This window comes from Procambarus clarkii, chromosome 37 (genome assembly GCF_040958095.1).
Source record: "Procambarus clarkii isolate CNS0578487 chromosome 37, FALCON_Pclarkii_2.0, whole genome shotgun sequence".
NCBI lineage: Eukaryota > Metazoa > Arthropoda > Malacostraca > Decapoda > Cambaridae > Procambarus > Procambarus clarkii.
The window spans coordinates 7,022,727-7,042,288 of NC_091186.1; the positions used below are offsets into that span (position 1 = coordinate 7,022,727).

Sequence of the window (19,562 nt, forward strand, 5' to 3'; positions counted from 1 at the left end):
TGCATCGGGTTACGAGGGTTGCCTCAGGATACGAGTTTGTTGATACGCATACGGGCCGACCTAGCATGTGGTGGCTCGGCGATTGCCACTCAGTTTGCCAGTGCCTAGCACCCAGTGACTATCCCACCTGAATTCTTCACAAGGATTTACCATTTATTTTCGGAGTTTTTGCTATTTGAGCATAAAATGTGTTATAATATACATCGCAATGGGTCCCAAGAAAGCCAGTGGTAAGGTTCAAGGCAAGAAATCGCATGTGAGGATGACAATAGAGGAAAAGCAAGAGATCATTCGGAAGCATGAAAATGGTGCACGTGTTGTTGAACTTTGTAGGCATTACAACAAATCCACGTCAACGATATGCACTATACTTTCCAAGAAAAAGGACATTATGAGTGTCAAAGTGGCAAAAGGAGTATCAACAATCACGAAACAAAGACCACAAATACTTGAGGAAGTGGAAAAGTTGTTATTAATTTGGATACACAACAAGGAGTTTAAGGGTGATAGTGTTTCGGAGGCCATCATTTGTGAGAAAGCCAGAGTATTGCACGAAGAACTTGTAAAGAAAACCCCTGGAACGAGTGCAGAAAGAGACTTTAAGGCAAGCAGGGGATGGTTTGAGAAATTTAGAAAAAGAAGCGGTATTCATAGTGTTGTGAGGCATGGGGAGGCTGCCAGCTCAGACAAACCAGCCGCCGAGAAATTTATTGAAGAATTTAAGGAGTTTGCAGAGGCTGAGGGTTACCTACCACAACAGGTGTTTAATTGTGATGAAACAGGACTGTTCTTTAAAAGATTGCCTAAGAGGACATACATTACCAAGGAGGAAAAAGTATTGCCTGGACACAAGCCTATGAAAGATAGGTTTACGCTTGTGCTGTGTTCAAATGCGAGTGGCGATTTGAAAATTAAACCCTTGCTAGTGTATCATTCTGAAAATCCGAGGGTTTTCGAACAGTATGAAGTGCAGAAAACCCAAATGTGTGTGATGTGGAAGGCTAATAATAAGACATGGGTGACAAGGATTTTTTTTATGTTGTGGGTGAATGAAGTGGTGTGCCCTGCCATAGAAAAATATCTGCAGGAGAAACATTTGCCACTCAAGGCCCTGCTTCTCCCCGACAATGCTCCTGCTCATCCTCCAGGCTTGGAAGATGATTTGTTGCCCAGATACAATAAATTTCTCACAGTAAAGTTCCTTCCGCCTAACACCACTCCTCTAATTCAGCCTTTGGACCAGAAAATCATAGCGAATTTTAAGAAACTTTATGAAAGGGCACTTTTCCGGAAATGTTTTGAAGTGACTGAAGCCACAAACCTCACCCTCAAAGAGTTCTGGAAACACCATTTTAACATTTGTAGTGCTTTAAAACTCGTTGACAAAGCCTAGCAAGAAGTGACTCAAAGAACTATGATCTCTGGCTGGAAAAAATTGTGGCCTGAATGTGTGACAGAACAAGACTTTGAGGGGTTTGAGCCTGTAAATGATGTGCCTATTGTTGAGGAAATTGTTACTCTGGGCCGGCAAATGGGCTTGGAATTGGATGGTGATGTGGAGGAGTTGGTGGAAGAACACAACGAAGAACTGACCACCGAAGAACTCCAAGCCCTTCAAAAGGAATAGCAAGACGACCGAGCTGATGATTCTCCAGTGGAGGAGGATGAGGCAATAGCGAGTGTCCCTTCTGCAGAAATTAAGGTGTGTCAGATGTGGGAAGAGATTCAAACTTTTATTGAAAAGATTCACCCAGAGAAAGCTGTAGCAGGCCGTTGCCTTAATCTTTTCAATGACAATGAGATGCCTCACTACAGAGACATCTTGCGCAGATGGGGAAAAACAAGCTTCCATGGACAGATATGTTGTGAGAACATCGAGCAGTGAGTCACAACCAGGACCTAGTGTTATGCAGGCAAAATGTGCCAGAGAATGCACCCCTGAGAGGTCCTCACTGCCTGATGTTATAATGGAAGGGGACTCTTCTTCCAAACAGTAACTCCTCTCCTCCTCTCCCCTCCTCACCATCGTCCATACACCTACAGCATTCATCACCAATGGTAAGTAATAACCTGAACAAAAAATACTTTTGTCAGTTGGTGCAGTAATTGGCGAATGGCATTTGTCGCTTGGCACAGTGCAGTGGTTAAGGTGTTATGCGCACCCCTGATTGAGCAAAATTATACGCTATTTGTATTTCAGAGGGTTTGTAGTGTAGATTTAGTTGAATTAAGTATAAAATTTAGTTTGAAGTGAGGTTTTTGGGTAGTCTGGAACGGATTAATTCATTTCCCATTATTTCTTATGGGGAAATTAGCTTCGGGTTACGAGCTGTCTCCAGGAACGGATTAAACTCTTAAACCGAGGTATCACTGTATTACAATATTAATGTAATTCTTAACTTAGCTAATTATTTGTATTCCATTTGATTAATTATTTGAATCTCAGTTTGTTTACTCTAGAAATCTTAATTGATTAATTATCTAATTTCCCACTCTTCTGTTCTTTATTATATTTACTTTTATATCTGGTAAATTTTATTACTTATATACAGTATCTGCTAAATTTTATTACTTACATATCTGCTGAATAATATTTGCAATCACTTCTCTATTCTTGCATTTTTTCTTTTCAAATACAGTGCATCATCACTCTAACAGACCCCGCTCTAACGAATTCCCGGATGGTATAAATCAGGGGTCTCCAAACTATGGCCCGCGGGCCACATCCGGCCCGCCACATAATTTCATCCGGCCCTCCAAACAAATCCCTGTGTGGTGGCCTTGAAAAAATAATTATCGTACGAATGGCATCGCAGAATTATTCAAAGCTGGGGCTGCTGACTGGTGGCGCTCAACCCGAGTCAGTTTTCCTCTCTCTCGATAGTGTGACGCACAGATACTAATACTGGTAGGTATGTGTTGTGCATTACAACCAATCAGTTGTGTATAACTGTATATTGTGGGGATGGAGGGCGAGTGGGGCTTCGCTGCTTCCGTTTCAGGGAGCACAAACACTGTACAATATTCTTTTCTCTGTACTTTGACAATGCCTTTATCTTAGTTATACAAAATAGCAATAATACTATTGTAGCCAAAAATATTGCATGTTTAAAATAGTTAAAATGGTAACCATTAAGTTTATCAACGAAAGCTGTTGCCATAATATTTACCACTTTATAATAATATGCTATGCTTTTTAACACCACATACAAGCTGTTTTTTTCCAGTAGAATTTATTTCATTTATTTTACCCTTATGTTTTCAGATATGGAAAAGATAAAGAAAAGAAAAGTGGACAGTGAGTGCCGTCGGTTCAATGACGAATGGAAGATAAAGTACTTTTTTGTGATAGCAAATGATAAAGCTTTATGCATAATATGTAGAGACAGTGTTGCTGTTCTGAAGGAATACAATATTCGTCGGCACTATGAATCTAAACATGGCTCAAGTTATTCTCACATCACAGGAGCAGAACGCACTAAAAAGTTTGAATCATTTCAGCACAGTCTGCATTCTCAACAAGCTGTTTTCAGTAAGAAAAAATCTGAAAATGAAAATTCAACTAGAGCCAGTTACAAAGTTGCCAATGTGTTGGCTAAAAAAGGAAAACCTTTCACTGATGGTAGTATCATAAAAGAGTGTATAGTGGAAGCAGCAGGAGAGGTATGTCCAGAAAAAGTAAACCTCTTCAAAATGATAAGTCTTGGGTCAAATACTGTTGCTCGTAGAATTGAAGATTTAGGAGGCGACATAATTCGGCAAATAAAGGAAAAAACAAAAAGATTTTGTTGGTATTCTCTTGCGTTGGATGAATCAACTGATGTGTGTGATACTTCTCAGCTCTTAGTATTCATTCGTGGTGTTGATAGTGAATTTAATGTGAGCCAAGAATTAGCATCAGTTCGCAGCATGCACACCACAACAACTGGAGAGGACATTTTCAATGAAGTAAGTAAAACTATGACAGAATATAACCTGGAATGGAAACAAGTGCAGTGTGTGACAATTGATGGAGGAAAGAATATGTCTGGGACAAAGAAGGGTTTGGTTGGGCAAATTACAACAGCTTGTGAGGTTGGAGGATTCTCAAAACCCATTTTTCTGCATTGCCTTATCCATCAACAAGCATTGTGCCTAAAATATGTTGATATGTCTTGTGTCATGAAACCTGTTATTTCTGTGGTTAATTTCATTAGATCTCATGCACTCAACCATCGCCAGTTCCGTGATTTCTTGAAAGAAATTGATGCGGAGTTTGTTAACTTGCCTTATTATACAGCAGTTAGATGGCTTAGTTGTGGAAAGGTTTTGCTGCATTTCTTTGAGCTCAGATTAGAAATTGATTTATTTCTCACAGAGAAAAATAAACCTCAGCCATTATTATCAGAATGTGAATGGATTTGGTAATTGGCATATTTTGCAGATATGACAGGTCATATGAATAACTTGAATCTGAAATTGCAAGGCAAAACAAATTTGATCAGTGACTACTTTGTTCATGTCAAGGCATTCAGAGCAAAACTTGCGCTACTTGAAGGCCAGGTGAAGGTTAAGAATTTTGCTCATTTTCCATGTTGTGAAAAATTTCATGCAGAAAGTAAAGTTGAATTTCCTTTTTCATTTGCAAATGAAAAAATTTCAGATTTGAAAAAACAGTTTCAGAAGCGATTTGCTGACCTTGATGCCAAAGCAAATGAAATCAGGCTCTTTCATAATCCATTTGACTGCAATGCTGAAAATCTTCCAACTCAATTTCAAATGGAAATTATTGATCTCCAGGCAGATGACAGACTGAAAGATAAGTATAGAGAAGGAAATCTGATTGAGTTATATAAATGCCTGCAGCCAGATCAGTTTCCAAATTTGATAAAGTTTGCTTGTAGTTCTGTGTCCATTTTTGGTTCAACATACTTGTGTGAACAAACTTTTTCCAAAATGAAGTATGTGAAATCTAACTATCGAGCAAATTTGTCTGATGATCACTTGAAATCAATTCTTACAATTGGCTCATCTAATCTGGAACCTGATTTTAATGAAATTTTGAAGTCAAAACGACAGTATCATTCGTCACACTAATTTGGTTGCATAAAACTAAAGGCAGGAATCTATTTAGTTTACCCTGATTTTTTCCAAAAAGATATGTTTTAATTTTTCCATGTTTATACTTTAATATTTGAGGAAATTAAATTACTGGCACTGATTTTTTTTTGTTTTTTTTCATTTTTTATTCCTCCGGCCCGCATAAATATGGGAAATATAAAATGTGGCCCTTACATTGAAAAGTTTGGAGACCCCTGGTATAAATGAATTGCATTTGGCACTAAATGTTCAGTGGAACATACAAAAATTCATTTGTGTTGTTCCACTGATGGTGATGACCTAGTCCGGCATGACAGGGCTGTGAGAGCTGTGTACTGTACACACTCTCCACATCGTTCACTTCAATATCCATATCACTAGTAGCAGATACCTGTGTTATGTCTTTTTCCAGATTTGGGTTATCAAAATCACTGGCATGTTCATCTTCAAGCAATATGCCTTCTTAAAAACATGGCCGACTAGGGCTGGGAGCTCGATATGGATGAATACGACATGGTTGCTACCTTGAATATGAGCCTACCCATGACTGTGGGGAATGCTGGGAATTTTTTTCAATCTGGCAAACACCTCAGGAATCCATCTTGTACCCAAGTCAACACCGCATTGGACAGGTGTTTGGGAGCCAGAGGCGCATGTGCCACTCATTGTTGCTCACTCAGTACTAACCCAGCCAGCAGCCCTAGGACATTCTGGGAATTTTTTCCAAGATGGCTGCCTCTCACTGGAGGTCCTAAGAGTCCATTTTGTACCCAACCTACCGCGAGCGCACTTCGACTGTGTACGAAGAAATAAAAAATAATTTTGTCAGTTGGTGCAGTAATTGGCGAATGGCATTTGTCGTTTGGCACAGTGCAGTGGTTAAGGTGTTATGCGCACCCCTGATGGAGCAAAATTATACGCTATTGGCATTTCAGAGGGATAACCCCTTAACCCCTTAACTGCGTTGCCTCCAAATGTGACACCCCCGCAGTGCGCAGGAAATAAATTCTCTGGAAAAAATTATTTTTTCTTTTTAAAGTGTCAAAAACCCTTCCCTCAGTATGGGTATGTAAAAAAAAAGTCGAAATTGTACTTACTTTGGCTGCTATGGGATCCGGAAGTTGGGGCGTGACGTCATTATTCCCCGTGCGCCCATGCCGTAAGCTCTCGGGGGCGGTGGGGCGCTCGGGGCGGGGCGCGCGAGTTGCCGCGAATATATTTTCGTTCATTTTTTGCGCACCTTTCCAAATACATTTTCATTGTTTTATGTGCCAATCCAATGTATAATGAACACGTACACTATAATATCGCAGTACAACATCCGTACTGTCCGTAGACACTGTGTTACGTGCATGAAACTTGTGTACACATATGCAGCACATATTTACTATGTATCATGCTAATTTGTGTATATATACAATCTATTTACACACTATCACACACTATATACATTCACCATCAACACATTCAGAACACCGCGTAGCAGCTGCTTCGTATGGGCCAATAGCAGCTGCCTCGTATGGGCCAATATCAGCTGCCTCGTATGGGCCAATATCAGCTGCCCCATATGGGCCAATAGCAGCTGCCCCTTATGGGCCAATAGCAGCTGCCTCGTATGGGCCAACAGCAGCTGCCTTGTATGGGCCAATAGCAGCTGCCTCGTATGGGCCAATAGCAGCTGTCTCGTATGGGCCAATAGCAGCTGCCTCGTATTGGCCAACAGCAGCTGCCTCGTATGGGCCAACAGCAGCTGCCTTGTATGGGCCAACAGCAGCTGCCTCGTATGGGCCAATAGGAGCATTTGGCCATGAACACATTCAGAACACCTCTAGTGAGAGCAGCAACACCCAGCCAGTCTCCCTCACTCCAACATCTTACTCGCCAACATTGCTCCTCCCACCATATTGTTATAGTTCTTATTACACATGTTCTATATACCTATCTACATGTTTTATTTACCAGAACTATGCAAGTAAGCCGATATTGTGTCCAAACAGTACAGTGGCCACTATACACTGCATGAAAAATCACACAGCAGATGACGCTACGATTACGTCACCTCCCTCACCAAAATAGCTCCTCTCAACATTCTCCTGTTGCTGTTCTTACACTATATATACCCATATACATATGTGTTGCCCATAGCGAACCACTAAGCTAGTATGGTGAGCAAAAAAAGTGGCAGCAACACACACACGATGAGGCTACCTCAATTCTCGCCCTCCCTCCCTCATCAAAATTCCTCCTTCCACAATACTACGCACAATGCTAATTATAACCACAATCCTGCTATTATCACAATCCTGGTCCCTAATTCCTGTAAATGAATAATTGACCATATGTTTATTTTGAAAAGGAACCTAAGAAATCATCTGAAGATTCCTTGATGAACGAAATAATGCTGTGGCTACCGCTGTGAGCATCGTGAACAGCATTGAATCACTGATATTTGAACATTGTACCCAGTCATTATCACACTCAGGCTCTAATATAACACTATCATAGCTAAATAATACAAGTTATATATATATATATTTTGACATTATTAGGCAATGCTGTGGTCACATGCTGAACAGCAGTGCTGTGCGCTCATGCTGCGAGCGCCAGCCTTGGTTGCTCACACACTACTGAGGCTCCCACACCCGGGAATGTGGACCACGATTTTTTTTAAAGATGGCATCTGTTTACAAGAGCCCTGAGGAAGCTGATGTGAACCCCATGTAGCCGCGGGAGTTTTGAATGGAACGTGAAAAATACAAATATCCGGAGGCGCGTTGCGCAAACCAGACGTGAGCCTGCAGGCGCGTTGCGCAGTTTAAGGGTTAACTGCGTTGCTTCCAAATGTGACACCCCCGCAGTGCGCAGGAAATAAATTCTCTGGAAAAAATTCTTTTTTCTTTTTAAAGTGTCAAAAACCCTTCCCTCAGTATATGTATGTAAAAAAAAAGTCGAAATTGTACTTACTTTGGCTGCTATGGGGTCCGGAAGTTGGGGCGTGACGGCATCATTCCCTGTGCGCCCGTGCCGTAAGCTCTCGGGGGCGGTGGGGCGCTCGGGGCGGGGCGCGCGAGTTGCCGCGAATATATTTTCGTTCATTTTTTGCGCACCTTTCCAAATACATTTTCATTGTTTTATGTGCCAATCCAATGTATAATGAACACGTACACTATAATATCGCAGTACAACATCCGTACTGTCTGTAGACACTGTGTTACGTGCATGAAACTTGTGTACACATATGCAGCACATATTTACTATGTATCATGCTAATTTGTGTATATATACAATCTATTTACACACTATATACATTCACCATCAACACATTCAGAACACCGCGTAGCAGCTGCTTCGTATGGGCCAATAGCAGCTGCCTCGTATGGGCCAATATCAGCTGCCTCGTATGGGCCAATAGCAGCTGCCCCGTATGGGCCAATAGCAGCTGCCCCGTATGGGCCAATAGCAGCTGCCCCGTATGGGCCAATAGCAGCTGCCCCGTATGGGCCAATAGCAGCTGCCCCGTATGGGCCAATAGCAGCTGCCGCGTATGGGCCAATAGCAGCTGCCGCGTATGGGCCAATAGCAGCTGCCGCGTATGGGCCAATAGCAGCTGCCGCGTATGGGCCAATAGGAGCTGCCTCGTATGGGCCAATATCAGCTGCCTCGTATGGGCCAATAGCAGCTGCCCCGTATGGGCCAATAGCAGCTGCCTCGTATGGGCCAATAGCAGCTGCCTCGTATGGGTCAATAGCAGCTGCCTCGTATGGGCCAATAGCAGCTGCCTCGTATGGGCCAATAGCAGCTGCCTCTTATGGGCCAATAGGAGCATTTGGCCATGAACACATTCAGAACACCTCGAGTGAGAGCAGCCACACCCAGCCAGTCTCCCTCACTCCAACATCATAAGAACATAAGAACAAAGGCAACTGCAGAAGGCCTGTTGGCCCATACGAGGCAGCTCCTATTTATAATCACCCAATCCCACTCATATACATGTCTAACCCATGCTTGAAACAATAGAGGGACCCCACCTCCACAATGTTACGCGGCAATTGGTTCCACAAATCAACAACCCTGTTACTGAACCAGTATTTACCCAAGTCTTTCCTAAATCTAAACTTATCCAATTTATACCCATTGTTTCGTGTTCTGTCTTGTGTTGATACTTTTAATACCCTATTAATATCCCCTTTGTTAAGAACATAAGAACAAAGGTAACTGCAGAAGGCCTATTGGCCCATACGAGGCAGCTCCTATTCTATAACCACCCAATCCCACTCATATACTTGTCCAACCCGCGCTTGAAACAATCGAGGGACACCACCTCCACCACGTTACGTCCATTGTCCATTGTTATGTCCATTCACCCACTTGTAAACCTCTATCATGTCACCCCTAACTCTTCGCCTTTCCAGTGAATGCAACTTAAACTTTGTTAATCTTTCTTCATATGAAAGATTTCTAATTTGGGGAATTAACTTAGTCATCCTACGCTGGACACGTTCAAGTGAATTTATATCCATTCTATAATATGGCGACCAAAACTGAACTGCATAAATTGGGCCTAACTAGAGCAAGATATAGATTGAGAACCACACCAGGTGTCTTGTTACTAACGCTGCAATTAATAAATCCAAGTGTCCGATTTGCCTTATTACGAACATTTATGCATTGATCCTTTTGTTTTAAATTCTTACTAATCATAACTCCCAGATCCCTTTCGAAATTCGACTTTGCAATCACAACACCATCTAGCTCGTATCTTGTAACCCTATCATCATTACCTAACCTCAGAACTTTACATTTATCAGCATTAAACTGCATCTGCCAATCCTTCGACCATTTCAAAATCCTATCTAGATCAACTTGAAGTGATAGTGAGTCCTCCTCCAAATTAATTTCCCTACCGATTTTCGTATCATCGGCAAATTTGCAAATGTTGCTACTCAAACCTGAATCTAAATCATTTATATATATTATAAACAACAGAGGTCCCAGGACAGAGCCCTGAGGCACCCCACTTACAACATTTTCCCACTCTGACTTGACTCCATTTATACTAACTCTCTGTTTCCTTTGGTATAGCCATGCCCTAATCCAGCTTAATAAAGCACCCCCAATACTATGAGAGACTATCTTTTTAATCAGTCTTTCATGTGGCACTGTATCAAAAGCTTTGCTAAAGTCAAGGTACACAACATCGCAATCCTTACCACTATCAGCTGTGCAGCTGAACAGCTGAACAGCTGAACTGCCTCAACAATGCTAGAATAAAAAGATAACAAATTTGTTAAACATGAACGGCCATTTATAAAACCATGTTGCGACTCAATTATTAATTTATGTTTTTCAAGATGAAGACGAATTTTATTTGCTATTATAGATTCGAGTAACTTTCCCACAATAGACGTTAGGCTAATTGGTCGATAGTTAGACGCAAGTAATCTATCTCCTTTCTTAAAAACTGGTATCACATTAGCAACTTTCCAAAACTCTGGCACTCTGCCTGACTCTATTGATTTATTAAATATGGTTGACAGTGGGTCACAAAGCTCCTCTTTGCATTCTTTAAGCACCCTGGCAAACACTTCATCCGGCCCTGGGAATTTGTTTGGTTTGAATTTTACTATTTGTTTAAGAACATCCTCCCTGGTAACTGTTAAACTCGTCAACCTGTCCTCGTCCCCACCCACATAGACTTGTTCGGCTGAAGGCATATTGTTAAGTTCCTCTTTAGTAAATACAGATACAAAATATTTATTAAAAATACTACTCATCTCTTCATCACTATCTGTTATTTGACCTGTCTCAGTTTTTAATGAACCTATCCTTTCCCTAGTCTTAGTACGATATAACTGAAAAAACCCTTTAGGATTTGTCTTTGCTTGCCCTGCTATGCGAACTTCATAGTTTCTTTTTGCTTTCCTTATCTCTTTTTTAACATTTCTAACCAGTTGTACGAATTCCTGTTCTAAAGTGACCCCCCATTTTTAATCCTTTTGTATCAAGCTCTCTTTTTACCTATAAGGTTCTTTAAATTCTTTGTTATCCACTTTGGGTCATTAGTATTCGATCTATTCAATTTGTATGGTATACTACATTCCTGTGCTTTGTTTAGAATATTCTTAAATAAGTTATATATTGAATCCACATCGAAATCCCCATTTACGTCACCTATCGCTGGGTACATGTCTCGCTCCAAGACCGGCCCCCACCCCATACCCAAGACTTTCCAATCAATTTGACCCAAAAAATTTCTTCGGCTATTAAAATCAGCTTTTCAAAAATCTGGCACTTTAACAGAATTTTCTCCTACAGGTCTATTCCATTCTATGCTGAATCTGATTTCTTTGTGATCACTGTTCCCTAGCTCACTCCCTATTTGCTTGAGGTTATCTTGAGATGATTTCGGGGCTTTTTTTTAGTGTCCCCGCGGCCCGGTCCTCGACCAGGCCTCCACCCTCAGGAAGCAGCCCGTGACAGCTGACTAACTCCCAGGTACCTATTTACTGCTAGGTAACAGGGGCATTCAGGGTGAAAGAAACTTTGCCCATTTGTTTCTGCCTCGTGCGGGAATCGAACCCGCGCCACAGAATTACGAGTCCTGCGCGCTATCCACCAGGCTACGAGGCCCTGCAGAGGCCCTGCAGAGGCCCTGCAGAGGCCCTACGAGGCCCTGCTGAACAGCTATAATATGTATCTGGTGAAAACTGGACGTAAACCAAGTTTCCGTTCGTTTGCTTTTACACTTGGGACACAGTTATTAGCAAAGTTTGGCAAAGATGTTTCTGGCACACAAAGACCCATCATGCACCCAGTGTTGCAGCATGCTGCTACACCCAGGCTCGCTCACATTGAGGGCTTTCAAGCACACAGACTAAAACATTTGCCACCAGCTGGAAAGCGTGCAATAGGCCAATGTGATTGCTTAGTTTGTACAACAATAAAAGAGATCAGAAACGTAAACTTGTGCAAACATGGTGTGAAGCGTGTGCAGTCCCATTGTGTGTTGTCAGCTGCTTCTACAACTACCACTCTCTCCAAGAATTCTAAATGTGCAATAATAGTGCAAAAACCTGTAAATAGTGTGTGCATGTGTGTAAATATAATAATGAACAATGTGAATACATATTATATTGGCATAATGGGAAAATATTTTTGTGCGCATCTGTATACTCAATGTATGCAACATTTATTACCACTGAACATGAAGTAACATTATATGCAACACAATTAGTGAATAATATTTGTGATAAAATACGCCTAGACACTGTAAATAATGCAGCAAAAATAAATTTGTGGCAATTCTGACTGCGCACAATGCCTCTAGGAAGCACCTTGCATGAGCAAGCATGCAGGGTGTGACGTCATCGCTCATATTGTCGGCTCATTTATGTCATTTGTAAGTACGATTAATTTTTTTTCTCTCTCTTGTAGTCAGGGAACACAAATTAACAGTTTAGGAAGATTTTTTTTTATTTTTTGTTATGCGCCTGTGGGTGACAAGGGGCAAACAGCCCTTAGCAACACAAGGGTTAATACACTCAACATCATTGGGTAATGTTAATATTATTAATACACTCACCATCACAGGGTAATGACAATATGATTAATACACTCACCATCACTGGGTAATGACTATAATCAATACACTCTCCATCACTGGTAAATGACAACACCAACATTAATACACTAGTTAATGAAAATATCTTGATTAATACACTCACAATCACTGGTTATTGACATCAACATGATAAACACACACACTGGTAGTACAGTAAGAATAAAATTGTCCTTACCATCATTAATGGGCAGAAGTTGTGTTGGCTATCGTCCTGGGTAGCCGAGCAGAGACTGGAAGCAGTATTACCTATTAAGGCAAAATAAAACAAATTTAAGGTTTCTATGACTAAATTTTTCCCACCAAAACATAGTAAATGTTTAGAAAAATTAAATAATTTTTTTAGGTATTGTGCTTTGAGCAAAAGTAAGGAGGGTGACCAGGAGTAAGGAGGGTGGGCAGGAATAAGGAGGGTGGGCAGGAATAAGGAGGGTGGGCAGGAATAAGGAGGGTGGGCAGGAGTAAGGAGGGTGGGCAGGAATAAGGAGGGTGGGCAGGAGTAAGGAGGGTGGGCAGGAATAAGGAGGATGGGCAGGAGTAAGGAGGGTGGGGCAGGAGTAAGGAGGGTGGGCAGGAGTAAGGAGGGTAGGCAGGAGTAAGGAGGGTGGGGCAGGAGTAAGGAGGGGTGGGCAGGAGTAAGGAGGGGTGGGCAGGAGTAAGCAGGGTGGGCAGGAGTAAGGAGGGTGGGCAGGAGTAAGGAGGGTGGGCAGGAATAAGGAGGATGGGCAGGAGTAAGGAGGGTGGGGCAGGAGTAAGGAGGGTGGGCAGGAGTAAGGAGGGTGGGCAGGAGTAAGGAGGGTGGGGCAGGAGTAAGGAGGGGTGGGCAGGAGTAAGGAGGGGTGGGCAGGAGTAAGCAGGGTGGGCAAGAGTAAGGAGGGTGGGCAGGAGTAAGGAGGGTGGGCAGGAATAAGGAGGATGGGCAGGAGTAAGGAGGGTGGGGCAGGAGTAAGGAGGGGTGGGCAGGAGTAAGGAGGGGTGGGCAGGAGTAAGCAGGGTGGGCAGGAGTAAGGAGGGTGGGGCAGGAATAAGGAGGGTGGGCAGGAATAAGGAGGGTGGGCAGGAATAAGGAGGATGGGCAGGAGTAAGGAGGGGTGGGCAGGAAAGAGGAAGGGGGTATGAGTGGGTTCTCGGCTGCCTCCCCTCCCTCTCTAACAGCCTACTGTACCCAAGATTAACCATGTAATGTATCAATTATACAATGTATGTATGTGATGTAACTATATAACCTGAGCTTGTAAAAGCACCTTCATCACCTTCAGTGATTAAGTGCTTAATTGCACACTAGTTTCTCTATCAGTTATCTCACCCTGTCAGAGTAAAAGAGATAAATGTATGTGAATGCATGTGTGTGTATATATGTATATGTACGTATATGTGTGTGTGTGTGTATGTATATATATGTGTATAAAGTATATATGGAAGCTGATCAGAATTACATTTCACCTTTGTAAATGTACATTAATGACACTAAGTAAAAGACACATCGAACACTTTATGTAGGGCATACGTAAATCTGTGTATCTATGTATTTACGTATGTAGGTTAGCTTAGCATTTTAAAAGCATCGAATCACCTTCTGTGGTTGATTGTTCAATAAACCCTTGAACTATATGTTTAACACATCTCTAACCCTGTCCATGGAGGACAGAAGAAAATGTATATATGCCGGTTAGCATTGTAAATGTGTGGCCACGTCTGTGGTAGAAAAAATAATAATAATAAAAAAAAAAGCCTACGTAATACAAACCACGTGCATTAACCCTAAAGCTGCTACAGCCTGGGCTGTAAAAGCTGGGGCTGGGCAAAAAATATTTAAATTATGTGAAAATTAATATTAAATGTTAAACAAATCTCCAACTTATTGGCATAAGCATCATGAAAGTTTCATTCCAATATGTTCAGAAATGTATTTAAGACAATTTTTTTTTTAAAAGGAGAACAGCTCCTATTAACTGGAACTGATGGATAATGCAGTAATAAAGAGATGCAAGCACCTGTCCAATGTACAAAGAAGAATAGTAGTAAGAAGTGTCCACAAAGTGGATATGCAGCTGGTGTCTGTATAGCATTGCTGAGTAATACATAATAATACCAATAATAATGAGTATGTTATCATGCTCTATATTGTTAAATATAAAAATGCATTGCCTAATGTTAATATCTGTTACTTTCACCAATATCCATTTTTTTTTGTCTCCTTTGTTTATTATCTCATTTTGTTGTAACCTCTACATCCTGGAGAGTGCATACTATGCACCCCTAACTATGTCAAGATAGAATGATATTGGTCACCAAATGAATCAGTCACAACTGGCAGAACTTAGGACTTTGAATTTTTTATTACTGAGTTTTTCACAGATTTCAAATTCTATTTTCTTTGTCTCTTTAGACGGTTTTGATGATTAGGGACCCGATTAGGGCTTTATCACTTTTATAAAATATACATTTTTATCCCCCTAAATCATTATAATTTTCCCTATATTTAGTTTTTTGGGGAGTTATTTTTTCTTAACATCATTCCAATACATATTGACCTACAACTTTCACATATTCGAGTACGAGTGCCAAACAACGTTTATTAAAACATATAAGTAAATTAATGAATTAGAACTACCCTATTCATTGTCGATAACTTCAACTTCAATTATATCTAAAACTTTGAGTCAGCTTAAAAAAATTCAGTTTCTGACCGATTCTCACCATTGTTACAAATAATGTGCACAGTTGTCTGTTCTACAATCTTATTAGAATGGATTTTTCACAAACCCTAAATGTTTGTAGTTATCAATTTTTTTTCTAAATTTGGCGCATAATTCAAATGCCACATTGACGATTATTTTGCAGTAAATTAAACTGAAATCATATATTCTAAATCTATGAAAATGAAGATCATATACTATACTGAGAGCATAATAACACCAAATGAACGATTGGTGATACAGTAATTTATATTTTTGCAGCTGATCTCAAAATCTGAAGTTTTCAATATTCAATTTTATAATTATTTTTTATTTTCTTATTTTTCAAGTTATGTTTGTGATCATTTAGACAAAGTTACAAGATTTGCTAGTATGCACAAAAATTAGAAAGCATTAGAGAAAAATTTGAGAAATTGAACTTTGCCATCAGGTCCTGTCGTATATGTATGCCATGCACAGCTTAAGGGTTAATACAGAACTGTACTGTATAAAATGCATAAAACTTCAAAACTAACAATATTTCACTAATTATAACAATAATAATATTTTAAATAAAACAATTTGTAACAGTCAATATGTACATCAAATTTTGAATATCCGTATAAAATAAGCACAGGTCATGTCAACGCATTGGGCCTGGATGAGATGGCTGGCACCATGTGCTTCTCCTCTTCCTGGGGTAAAAACGTCGGACTCGTGTGCGAAGGATTTTCATGATAAATTTGAACAATTTTAACTGTTTGAACACATTTAATCTGTCAAGATGTCTCAGAGCAGCATTCATGGTATTGAAGGTATAAAACAAAAGAGAAAACATTTGTCAATTGATCAGAAAGTTGACTTGACAGAGAAAGCAGAGCGTGGATACTCTGTCACTCGACTCGCCCAAGAATTCAACATCGGTAAAGCTACAATTTGTGATATAAAAAAGCAGAAGGATAATATTAAGAAATTCTTTGCTCAAACTGATGCAATAGGCAACAGGAAAACAATGAAACCTGCTAAGTATATGGATTTAGACTCATCTGTATTTAAATGGTTTACACAGCATCGTGCAAAAGGAATTCCTGTTTGAGTTGATTCTATTAGAAATGCAGCTGAAAGACTTGCTGTAAAGTTAAACATAGACAATTTCAAGGCTTGTATTGAATAAGTATGTCGATTTAAAGAGAGGTATGGCATCATTAACAAGAAAAATTGTGGCGATGCATTAAGTGCAGATGTTGGAAGTGCTAATGCATATAAGCATAAACTTTTTCAGCACATTATATCTAATAATCTAAGCTGGTTTTAAGTGTACAATGCAGATAAAACAGGCTATAACTGGAAATGCCTTCAAAGAAACACCTTGGCCTTCAGGCTTGAGAAGAGAATTCGTGGTTGCAAGGTAAAGAAGGAAAGAATTTCAGCATTATTGTGCTCTAACGCAGATGGCAGTCACCGAACAAAGTACGCAATTGTTGGGAAATCTGCCAACCTCAGAGCATTGAAAAACTGCATGAACAGACTACCTGTCATCTACTACAACACAAAAAATGCCTGGTTCACACAGATTACTTTTGAGGATTGGTTCCAGAATCACTTTTGTAAAGAAGTAAAAAAGCAGCAGATCAATATGTGCAGAATTCATCCTGCTGAGGTAAAGGTAATGTTGTTGACTGATAATGCCCCAGCTCACCCCATTGCTAAATTAACATCGCCTGATGGCAAAATAACATGTATGGCTTTACCACCAAACACTACATCTGTAATACAACTCATGGATTAAGGGTTATCTATGCTCTCAAAGGCTTTATAAAAGAGCTATGAATTCAGATATTATGGAAGTTCTGATTTCTGAGGAAGACGAGATGCCTAATAAGGATACGAAGGCTAGTAGAACACTAGAAAATTTCAAGAAATATTCAATTAAAGATGCAATTTACAACTAGGCCAAGGCATGGAGCGAGTTGAAGGTCACTACATTAAAGAATGCATGGAATAAAATTCTGAGTCTGGTACCTGGTTAGAATAAAGACGAAGATGACTATGATTTTGAGGGCTTTGATAATGCGATTTTTGAGACATTCAGAGATGCAGGTGAGGAAGATTTGCAACTTTCTGATGTGAATGAGTGGTTAGGTAATGATACTGATGATCCAGGTTATGGTGAATTAACTGATAATGAGATTATCCAGTGTGTTACTGGTAATAATGATGAGGATGTGACAGAGGAAGATGACAGTATGTTATCTATTCCATATGCTGCATCATTGCAAAAGGTTAATGATCTGCTTGATTTGGTTATTGTAACTGATAATGAAGAGCTGACAGATTATTACCTGTACAGGTAATAATCACTTCACTTCATCCGGCCCTGGGGATTTGTTTGGTTTGAGTTTTACTATTTGTTTAAGAACATCCTCCCTGGTAACTGCTAAACTCGTCAACCTGTCCTCGTCCCCACCCACATAGACTTGTTCGGCTGAAGGCATATTGTTAAGTTCCTCTTTAGTAAATACAGATACAAAATATTTATTAAAAATACTACTCATCTCTTCATCACTATCTGTTATTTGACCTGTCTCAGTTTTTAATGGACCTATCCTTTCCCTAGTCTTAGTACGATATAACTGAAAAAACCCTTTAGGATTTGTCTTTGCTTGCCCTGCTATGCGAACTTCATAGTTTCTTTTTGCTTTCCTTATCTCTTTTTTAACATTTCTAACCAGTTGTACGAATTCCTGTTCTAAAGTGACCTCCCCATTTTTAATCCTTTTGTACCAAGCTCTCTTTTTACCTATAAGGTTCTTCAAATTCTTTGTTATCCACTTTGGGTCATTAGTATACGATCTATTCAATTTGTATGGTATACTACGTTCCTGTGCTTTGTTTAGAATATTCTTAAATAAGTTATATATTGAATCCACATCGAAATCCCCATTTAAGTCACCTATCGCTGGGTTCATGTCTCGCTCCAAGACCGGCCCACACCCCATACCCAAGCCTTTCCAATCAATTTGACCCAAAAAATTTCTTAGGCTATTAAAATCAGCTTTTCGAAAATCTGGCACTTTAACAGAATTTTCTCCTACTGGTCTATTCCATTCTATGCTAAATCTGATTTCTTTGTGATCACTGCTCCCTAGCTCACTCCCTATTTCGATGTCATTAATTTGCGTTTCCCTGTTAGTTAACACTAAATCTAAAATATTATTTTCCCGTGTTGGTTCCTTAATGTGTTGCGTAAGAAAGCAATCGTCAATTAATTCTAGAAAATCTTCTGCTTCACTATTCCCTGTTTTGTTCAACCAGTTTATTCCGCTAAAATTAAAGTCACCCATGACATAAATACTGTTAGATCTAGATGCTCTAGATATTTCATCCCATAGATGCTTTGCTTCCATTCTGTCTAAATTTGGTGGCCTATATATTACTCCTATTATAATATTATTAGCTTTTTCGTTTAATTCAATCCAAATAGTTTCTGTGTGTGGCTCTGTTTTGATTCCCTCTTTGAGACTACATTTCAAATTGTCCCTAACATATATGGCTACTCCACCTCCTCGTCTAATATATCTATCTGTGTGAAATAGTTTAAATCCATATATTTGATATTCAGCTAATAGTTCTCTATTTTCTACATTCATCCACGTTTCGGTAAGTGCAATAATATCTATTTTTTCTGTGCAGACAAGAGCATTTAATTCGTTAATTTTATTTCTTAGACTTATTTTTTTTTTTTTTTTTTTTTTTTTTTTCAAAATATATTTTATTAAAAACTTACATGCATTCAGAGCTCCCATCTGAACTAAGGGAACATGTACAAATACATTTAAGATTACATTAACACTACTACATATAAAATCATTTAAAAATTCAATTTGCACAATATCACAAACCCAAGTAATTTCACAATTTCATTAACCTCTGGCTAAGATTTAGTTGACAAGTCCGGTTCACTAGACAGTGAAGGCAGACTGCCCGTTGTCACGTGGGGGGTGGGCGGTCCGGGGCTCTGCTAACACTCGGCTGCTAGGGGCTCAAAGGGCCCAAATACTCAGCCCCTCCGACTCCCTGGATTCACCGGAGTCTCCTTGGTCACACAAGATAGGACCAACAATGCCCACCTCCGCAGGTCTTTGCTTCCACCACAAAGGGGTGCCACTGATTCACCCTGGAAGCCC

The 19,562-nt window shown here is 40.0% G+C and overlaps 2 protein-coding genes across 3 annotated transcripts in view; one reads left to right on the top strand and one right to left on the bottom strand.

The window, feature by feature from the left end:
• The window catches only part of LOC123752090 (tripartite motif-containing protein 5-like), a 548,342-nt gene that overhangs the window by 215,273 nt on the left and 313,507 nt on the right, over positions 1-19,562 (top strand). The window lies entirely within an intron of this gene.
• Positions 1-19,562, bottom strand: part of LOC138371998 (E3 ubiquitin-protein ligase TRIM32-like) — a 43,594-nt gene that overhangs the window by 15,095 nt on the left and 8,937 nt on the right. The window contains exon 2 of one of the 2 annotated variants that reach the window (XM_069337038.1): positions 12,876-12,946. The exons of the other annotated variant lie outside the window; for it this stretch is intronic. Coding sequence (XP_069193139.1) covers positions 12,876-12,881 — 6 coding nt within the window. The 5' untranslated portion in view covers positions 12,882-12,946. The remainder of the gene's footprint in view (positions 1-12,875; positions 12,947-19,562) is intronic. 2 annotated transcript variants of the gene reach the window in all.